The sequence below is a fragment of the Oncorhynchus clarkii genome, chromosome 17 (genome assembly GCF_045791955.1).
Source record: "Oncorhynchus clarkii lewisi isolate Uvic-CL-2024 chromosome 17, UVic_Ocla_1.0, whole genome shotgun sequence".
Taxonomy (NCBI): Eukaryota; Metazoa; Chordata; class Actinopteri; order Salmoniformes; family Salmonidae; genus Oncorhynchus; species Oncorhynchus clarkii.
Window position 1 is genome coordinate 69,373,813 of NC_092163.1, and position 9,803 is coordinate 69,383,615.

At 41.7% G+C, this 9,803-nt stretch overlaps 1 protein-coding gene and 1 pseudogene across 4 annotated transcripts in view; one reads left to right on the top strand and one right to left on the bottom strand.

Annotated features, from left to right (window-relative positions):
• Positions 1-1,862, top strand: part of LOC139371327 (voltage-dependent calcium channel subunit alpha-2/delta-2-like) — a 279,472-nt gene extending 277,610 nt beyond the window's left edge. For 3 of the 4 annotated variants that reach the window (XM_071111660.1, XM_071111656.1, XM_071111659.1), the window contains 3 exons: positions 493-602; positions 932-1,017; positions 1,188-1,447. In XM_071111660.1, coding sequence (XP_070967761.1) covers positions 493-602; positions 932-1,017; positions 1,188-1,310 — 319 coding nt within the window. In that variant the 3' untranslated portion in view covers positions 1,311-1,447. Of the gene's footprint in view, positions 1-492; positions 603-931; positions 1,018-1,187 lie in introns of all 4 variants that reach the window. The other variant, XM_071111658.1, reaches the window with a different exon arrangement.
• A 4,161-nt stretch (positions 1,863-6,023) lies between these two features.
• On the bottom strand, positions 6,024-7,360 carry LOC139369908 (putative protein-lysine deacylase ABHD14B; annotated as a pseudogene).
• Positions 7,361-9,803: the final 2,443 nt, after the last annotated feature.

A 9,803-nucleotide genomic window follows, 5' to 3' on the forward strand; every position in this document is an offset into this window, starting at 1 on the left:
TGAATCAGCTGTGTAGTGTTAGGGCGAAACCAAAATGTGCAATCCTTGAGGTCACGAGCTTGGTAAACGCTGCCTCAATTAATCTAAAAGTTTATGAAATTCCATCAGAAGTACTGAAATAGTAACCTCTAAGTTAAATGACCCCAGTAAAACGATCTCATGGAGCTGATCCAACAGTGAACAAGTCTGTCATATACAATTGTAGGATCTTAATTTGATCACTCTTTTGTTGCTGAGAATTTTTCTGCATCTTTCATGATTTGCATAAATTCACTGAAAACCCACACTAACACAAAGATATTTAAACAGTATTACACTTTTCATGTAGCCTACTTTTGGCCAGCTAATACCCTAATCACCAATCAAGCAACATAATAGACTAAACATACAAATCCTGTTGCTGCAGAATTATTTTTCTTTGACAATATAGGTCAAATTAAGATCTGACACTTGTAAGAAGAGTTTGTTGACTCAGTCTCTCTTTGTGTGTAGGCTGATCCATGCCAAGAGGTTAAACAACACCAACCTGCTGTTTGTGGTGGCAGAGAAGATGCCCTGCAACACCTGTGAGGTGGAGAAACTGTCCCAGGCGGAGACAGAGTGTATCCTTGCCAACACATACACATCTGCTGTTGGGAGCCTTCTCCGCTCGTTTGTTTATCTCTTTATCGACTTGTTTATAAGAGTGGCTTTTCACATTCAACTGACTGGTGCTAATGTCAAACCATTTAAATTTGGGTTCAGTCCAGTTCACCCCTTGATGACTATTCTAACTAAAGCATCTGTATTAAGTGTTTATCGTTGTGTTACATTTTTTTATGGCATAAACCTGTGGGAGAGGAAGCTATAGGGGCGGGTGTGTGTAAACACATGGAGACTTGGAGTGACTATATAGGTAGTGTGAGTCATTCCTTAACCACGCCTCTTCCAGTCAAGGAGGATAACCCATCATGTGAGGACATGAGTGCAGCGAGGTATCGAAAAGGGCCCGCTGTATGCTACGACTACAATCTATCTGTAAGACTTACAACTGACTGTACAACTCAGCAGACCCTACAATAAACATATACTGTAAATATGCTGATGCGCATAGATTCTATTTTCACTAAGAAGACACACTAAGAATATTTATTTTTTATTTTCAAAAATTCTACTGTATGATTAAAAATGTCTCCTTTACTCTCCAGGAGAACACATCAGACTGTGGGCGGGGCCACTCCTTCCACCCTTCACTCCAGACCCTGCTCATGATTCAGCTCTTCCTCCTCTATCCAATCGCCAGCCCTCATATTCTGCCCCTTTTACTTTAATTTTCCTCCAGTCTGCTCTCCCCAGCTCTTTGTCCATCCTAAAGCTCCCACCCTCTCCCCTCTATGCTCCGCCCCTGCTCTAGTCATAGGTTATAATGGGACTTCCTGTCACTGCAACTTGGAAGCCTTGAGTACCGCGCTACTGTATCCAGCTAGCTTCAATTGTTGTTGCTTAGTGACAGTTGCAGGACCTTTATGTTCTCAGCGAGTTGTGACACCTTCATCCATGGGAAGAGATTCAGAAGGTTGGTGTTCCAACCACCACAATTATCAGAGGCGATGTCAGAAAAGAAAAAAGACCCCATCCCCACCCGCATCAACAAGACGAGTGACAAGTGAAAAGACAAGTTGGATGCCATGTCACAGAGCTCCAACCGTCATGGACACAGCAGAGTTTAGGTTGTCTGTTTGTGCCTCTGTTAGTCAGGTGGGATGAAGAGACATGGCCTCCATCTCGCTCACTCATCTCTGACCTGATCAGTTTCATCGCTCTGTCATGTGTCTCTCATAGGGGGCTACTGTACGGATCATTCAGAAAATTAAGGAAAAAAATAACTTTCAAGTATACAAAAACATACAATTATAAACTGTTGAAGTGTTGAGTATTCAAAGCACATGTTAGGGTATCATTTGCAATGAAAGTTGTTACATTAATTTATGCACTATATCTACTTCTTGCCAAAATGAGAGACTTTGATGTGGTCTTGTTTTTATAACCAAGTGAGAGGAAAAAGAGAAACCCAGAAAGGAAAACTAGAGAAATAGTGTTAGGAATATCTGAGTTGGCTGAATTCCAATTCTTCTTGTACACCTCTACTGTTCTCCACTTGAAGTTAGAACTGTTTCTGCCCCTGGAAGCACAGTATTATATTTATAATCATGGTAACATGGAACTATTCTATGAAATAGTAGTCACGTTGTATAAAATGGAGACAGGCACAGGAATACATAATAGGGGGTTTTAATACTCCGCCCCAAAATACAACATGCCATGAAAGACACGGGGATAAAGCCCAAAACAAACATGCATACAAAAACACAGGGATGTAACCCAAACAAAAGAGCGAGGTTAAACCTCTAATAAATACACGGGACGAGACCCGCAATACAATACACAGGACGAAACCCGTAATAACAAATGCACAACAATACACGGGACCCGTAAATAACGAGTACACAATACACTCCGAAAACCGAAACAACAAAGCACAGGTACTCACAAGAACAACAGACATGGGAACAATAACCGACAAGACATTGGTGAACAGAGGGCACATATACAATTACTAATCAGGAGAATGGGAATCAGGTGTGCATAATGAGACCGTTCAGTGGCACCTAGAAGCCGGTGACGTAGACCTCCGGAACTGGTGCACAGAAGGAGCAGCAGTACCGGGGGAATCCGTGACACATTTGATTATCATAGTTGACTGATGTTAGTTAATGAATTGGTAATTATGTTTCCAAATCGGACAAAGCAAATTATAACTTTTCCCTTGCAAAAATAATTCAAATACTAGGCTACACCAATGTATTATGAATCAGTATTAAGCCTCTGAAAAGTCTGAGCGTTTGGGCTTCATTGCTGTATGTGGTGTGTACTTTTCCACTCTCCACAGACTAATTGAATCGTTGTTTCCACGTCATTTCAACAAAATGACATTGAACCAACGTGGCATAGACGTTGAATTGACAATTGTGCTCAGTGGGATCCTTTCTGATCAGTGGACATTCTGACTGACCTCTACTCCTAACCCAGTGAAAGCTAACCCCTCTGCCAATCCTCATACAGCCGCTCCACCAGGTCCACTTAATGTTCCTAGGACTATATTTGTATGTGTTTAATATCTGTTGTCACCACAGCAGAGCAGATATACTAATATCTATTCAGACTGGCCCATAAGTATCTCGTTTTAGTTGCAGGTAGGTTTTGGCAGAACTTAGCTTGCATTACCTTTGACAGACGCTGTGTAACTTCAGACCATTTGCTGCTGGGGGATTGGGGTTGAACATTTCCCACATAAAGGAATGCAGCCGAGGCCACTACAACTTACTGTACGGTGACAACTGAGCTGCAGTCTGGGTTTTCTGTTACATGTCATTCTGATCAATTTGAAGTGAAATGTCATTAGTCTCCATGTTTTGTCGTCATAGTGCCTTGATGCACTTTGTTTTGGAAAGCATTGTCTCTTGAGCTACTGTACAGTACCTTTATAGAAGAGGCACCCTAATGGCTGTGGAGCTACAGGATCTTTATAGAGCAAGTCTGTTGGCTATATATCTATGGTAGCTTTATAGAGACACCATATTGACTAGACGTTATTGTAGCTCAATGTCGACTTTCGATTGGCTGTGGCTCCTGGCTGCTGTACCATTCCAGGGCTACCTGATTGCTACCAGATAGAGTCGCTGTACAGTACCTTTACAGAGCCATCTATAGAGCTAAACTATCAGTATAAATCGACTTAACTGGTCATAGATCTACCTTTATAGGGTCACCTGACCGCTATCATTGCGTTTCTGTCTGAACCGTATGTGCGTTTGTGTTTGTGTATGGGTGTATGTTTGTTTTAACCCTCAGAGGGAATGTCTTTAAAACTGGGTTGAGAGGATGGGGAATGACAGTTGTGGTAGCGTAGCTGTTTGTTGTTCCAATTCCAATGGAAGAAGTGTTATATCAGATGTTGTTATGGAGGGAAAAAAAATATTTTACAACAACAAAAAAAAGAATCCAATCAATTTTTTCTCACCGGTTTGCTCAATATATTGTCATGAGGGAGCTGCATACTGTATGTGACCCCTGTATTCACAGAGGTGTTCAAAAATAATGTTTAATATGTCCGTGTGTTTCTGTTTCAAAGGATACATGGTGACTAAGCCTCTCTAAATGCCTTAGTGTTTCAGTGTTCTCCCTCTTACACACACTCGCGCGCATGCGCGCGTACACACACACACCGTGAGCCTCCCAAATATTCACTTTCTCCACAGACTTTCCCAATCCAGAATGTTGCACTCTGGATTTAAAGAGGTTTAGGTTTTGATGTGTCCGTCCGTCGATATAAAATGGTGTGAGTTTCTTGTACACATTGCTGCTTGGAGTGGAGGACTTTCATAGTTTACATTGACTCTGAATCTGTATTGACTCTGAAATCCCTCCACCCCACCTCACTGTTAACGTAACATCTAAACCCCAAAACCTAATTTACTGTAACCATAAATACACACATAATGTACAGTGAACAATATAATTTTTGGCAAGACAAAATGTTTCGTAACAGCAAAATTTGATTTTTTATTTTAAATAGGCAAGTCAGTTAAGAACAAATTCTTATTTACAATGAGAGCCTACCCCAGCCAAACCCTGACGATGCTGGGCCAATTGTGCACTGCGCTATGGGACTCCCGATCACAGCCAATTGTGATACAGCCCAGGATCGAACCCAGGTCTGTAGTGACGCCTCTAGCACTGGAATGCAGTGCCTTAGACCGCTGCCCCACCCAGGATCCCTATCTCAGTGAAAGACTGGACCAAATAGAAACTCAGAATCTGACGTTTGCAATTGTCTCCTTTCAATGATAGGGTCCACCATTTTTGAAATTCCTAGATAGTCCTGTTGCATTTTATTGTTTTATTATATCACAGCATTTGTTTGTCCCTCTGTTGTCCCTCCGTCAATGAAGGTTACATTCGCTGTGGAAATGTACCCCCTGTGACTTTCTCTGGCTTAGCAGCAGACACAAGCACTAACAAATTTACACATTCAGACATGCAGTTACACACTTATGCACCCACATGCACAAAGCACACACATGTAACACTAACAGTTATATACCTACACATGCACAGCTGGGGGATGTTCAGCTCTAGACTGAAGTAAGCCAGGGATGTCTATTACCTGTGTGGGATGTCAGAGGCTGGCTCAGGGTGTGGGTCTCCATAGAACAGCATGGGACCGTGTCAAACAAAAGGTAAAAGAATCATGATTTGTATGTCTGTGTGTCTGTGTGTCTGTGTGTCTGTATGTCTGTGTGTCTGTGTGCTGAGGGACACAGGTCGGTTTTCTGTGGTTTGAAAAATTTTATTTTTGCTCTAAAAAAAATAAGGGGAAAAAGGGCAAGTTTGGGGTGAAAGGACCGGGTCTGGTTTTACAGCCAGCCCTAAAGGGAGGGTCTCCACGTGGCCCTGCCCCTGCCTACCCTTGCGGTGTCTGTGCGTCTCTGTGGGAAAGACACGTGTGTATGTGATTCTGTAGTCTGTAGTCTGGTGCTATGTGACCCTGTTTGACAAATGTGTAAAAAAAAAAAAAAAACAGAAACAAAAAATTAATAAATTCAGTCAAATTCTAAGTGAAGTAAAAAAAAAAAAAATGGAATAAAGTAAAGCTAAGTTTGAGATCTAAACTGTTTTTATTTTCATTTATTTTCTGTGGGTGTCTGAGTGTGTATGTGTGTGCGCGGAAGATTTAGCTCCCTCTCGCTGGGCATTGGTCCATGTCGCTCCATTCTTTTGTACTGATAAAGCAAAAAAAAAAAAAAGAAGAGGGTAAAATTTGTAAAATATTGTGTCTGTGACTCCTTGTAAAATATTTTCAAATGGTTTATTACAGAGAATCAGTTATTAAATAATGTTCATATTTTTCACTTCATTTAAATGTCTGGTGTTTGCTTTTACATCTCTGAAATGCCAGGACACATGTCCAGTATATACCTACTTTATAGCAGGGCACACCTGATTCTAATAATCTGCTGGTTGATAAACTGAACCAGGTTAGTTGCAACTCGGGATGGGAGTGAAAACTTACAGGACGGTAGTTCTCCAGGAACAGGGTTGGAGACCCCTGCTGTATAGGCTACAAACACACAGTTCGCATACACTATTACCATCAGTAACCTATTTACAGGTCTCCAAAACATCACACTAACAAATCCTCCCTACTAGATTTTGACAAATATTATACAACGGGTGGGTCTAATCCTGAATCCGATGTCTATTCCACAAGTTACCAACAACATACATAGTCGATTTTATATATAAAGAAATGTTAGTAGGTATTCAACGTATAGTGTTGCATCCATGGACAGATATCCCAATGACACTGAACAACATCACAACGTACTGAGAAAGTCAGTGAGAGCCGTGTGCCACGTGGCTGCGTCATCCAGATAGCATGGATGTCCTGCTCCTTTCATCACCAACACCTTGTGATTGGCTAGCTTCCTCAGGTTGTTCAGAGTCTGGAATGAAAGTAGAGGTGGCTAGTTCAAATAAACTGTTACCCAATCTCACATACACCAGCCGGGTTTCAATCTGATCGCAGGTTGTAGACAATACAGGCAGTCACACAGAGCACCCAAACACAGGACATGTTGCATAGGAGCAAAGCCAGTGTTTGCAACAATCACTGACCAACCAGAAAAGAGAAAAGAGAGAGGAGAGAGCTATAATCGCTCAGTACACACCTGCACGCACCTGTATGCTGATGTACTGCTCTACTGTGAATTTCTCAGTGCAGATGGGAGCCACAGCGATGTATGCCCGGACCAGAGCCTCGTGCTGGAAGAGGAAGGGCAGGGAGTATATGCCACTGACAGAGGGACTGACTACCACGACTGGCCCCATCCCCAGGGCCACACACACCTGCTTCAGGAACCCACCAGGGGCCAGCTCTCCTACAGCGGATGGGGCCACTGATGACTTAGACTGACCAAAACCTGGGGGCGGGGGGAGGGGAGAGGAAGAGGCAGATGGAGTTACAGGTCAGTGATTCATTGAGTCATTAATTATGTTTTTGTTGCTCAATCAACTCCTCAACTACTAATCTACTACTATTCTCACAACCGAAGCTCACCTGGTAGGTCGATGGCCACAGCACAACAGCCAGCTTTGGCCAATGTCTCCAGTGTACCTATATTGAGCCAATTCTCAGATGAGAAACGGATGCCGTGCAGAAGTAGGATGGACAGATTGACTTCACCTGTAGCCGGTTCAGCAGAGGGGCCTTGCAGGATTCCACATGCAAGCTCCCTTCTGTCATTTTAGCAGCACACATCCTATGAAGGGGGTTAAAAAAAGAAAGTAATACAGCCTAAATATAATCACCAAATATTTGAAGAAAGAAGGTGAAAAAGTCAATTAAAGCCAAAGTCTGTAACATTTCCAATGCCTTACATCCAATAGTCCTGTTTTAGGCTATTGTCCAGCCTGGTCTCATAAACTAGATGTAACATAGTAAATGTAAATCCGGAACACTGAAATTAGTACTGTATGGTGTGGTTATAATACAGAAGTTTACTTAAGGCAAAAACAAAATGAGGGTAGTTGGTCGGGGTGGATGGGTGGGCGTATTTACAACATATTGTACGGATTGCAATTCGTAATATACAGTATCATAGGAAAAGGATGATGGACATCCACAAATTAATACACCATACTAAATATAAAATATCAAACTAAATGGAGGTAGACAGATTTACGTCTACTGTTACATCTACCCCATGAGTCCAGGTTATAGCGTCATAAAATACAGTATATTGTAAACAAATGTATGGCACATTAGCACTACAGATATTACGTCATAAAAATAAAGTGATATCTGCATGTGTAAATGCATTTAATCTGCTACATTGGGCCTGTTAGGGCCTCATTGATTGTATCTAATGTCTGTATGCAATTTGTTTAGTGTTGTGCATGTAGTGAAGGCTAGCTTCACTGTCGCATTTTAATGTTTGCTTGGCCGATAGCCACCAATTGAAATGTAGGAAGGATTCTTGTCAAGTTTTCTGTAATCGATCTCCAGGGAAAGTTACAGCTCATAGCTCGTATTGCCCACAGGCACATATTGTCATTGATCTGCCTGTGATCAAAGTTCACATTTATTCAAAATTATTTGCTTAGCCTAGATTTTGATGCATGTAAGACAAATGTATCTTTACATTCACGCTGTCTGAGTGGTTTCTCTCTGAACTATAAGTGGGAAGGCTGCAGTGTTGCCAACTAACTACAAATACCTAGGTGTCTGGTTAGACTGTAAACTCTCCTTCCAGACCCACATCAAACACCTCCAATCCAAAGTTAAATCTAGAATTGTCTTTCTATTTCGCAACAAAGCATCCTTCACTCATGCTGCCAAACATACCCTTGTAAAACTGACCATCCTACCAATCCTTGACTTCGGCGATGTCATTTACAAAATAGCCTCCAATACCCTACTCAACAAATTGGATGCAGTCTATCACAGTGCAATCTGTTTTGTCACCAAAGCCCCATACTACCCACCATTGCGACCTGTACACTCTCGTTGGCTGGCCCTCGCTTCATACTCGTCGCCAAACCCACTGGCTCCATGTCATCTACAAGACCCTGCTAGGTAAAGTCCCCCCTTATCTCAGCTCGCTGGTCACCATAGCATCACCCACCTGTAGCACGCGCTCCAGCAGGTATATCTGTCTGGTCACCCCCAAAACCAATTCTTTCTTTGGCTGCCTCTCCTTCCAGTTCTCTGCTGCCAATGACTGGAATGAACTACAAAAATCTCTGAAACTGGAAACACTTATCTCCCTCACTAGCTTTAAGCACCAGCTGTCAGAGCATCTCACAGATTACTGCACCTGTACATAGCCCACCTATAATTTAGCCCAAACAAGTATCTCTTTCCCTACTGTATTTATTTTATTTTATTTATTTATTTTGCTCCTTTGCACCCCATTATTTTTATTTCTACTTTGCACATTCTTCCTCTGCAAATCTACCATTCCAGTGTTTTTACTTTATATATTGTATTTACTTTGCCACCATGGCCTTTTTTTTGCCTTTACCTCCCTTATCTCACCTCATTTGCTCACATCGTATATAGACTTGTTTCTACTGTATTATTGACTGTATGTTTGTTTATTCCATGTGTAACTCTGTATCGTTGTATGTGTCGAACTGCTTTGCTTTATCTTGGCCAGGTCGCAATTGTAAATGAGAACTTGTTCTCAACTTGCCTACCTGGTTAAATAAAGGTGAAATAAATAAATAAATAAATAAAAGGGTAAAGTTGCTAGAGGCAGGTTGATTTGTTGCTAAATGACGTTGTGATGTCATTGCGTGATAACGTAAAACTGCGTCTTTACGTAGAATACACAATAACGTTACTCAAATTGTCTGGCCATCAAATATGATTTGACATTTGTTCAGGTACAGATACCCACTCCTTTCTGTACAATTTTGATTGAGACATGTTGATTGATGTTGTAAGTTCTGTTCAAGATCAAACATTCATGACCAACTATATTCATTGGGTTTGGCTCGTCAAAACCGTACTACTGCTGCTGCAGTCAGCCAACAATGATTTGCAATTTGCTGAAATTACTGCTGCCTATGCACGAGCTGAGCGCCTGCTGCTGACGTCACCCACAATGCACTTTTGCAGCCAGGAACGTGTCATTAAGAGGGAAAATACGTGCATTTTAGCGTTAGTCACTTTTCAAAAGTTGCTAAAAGTTCAAAAT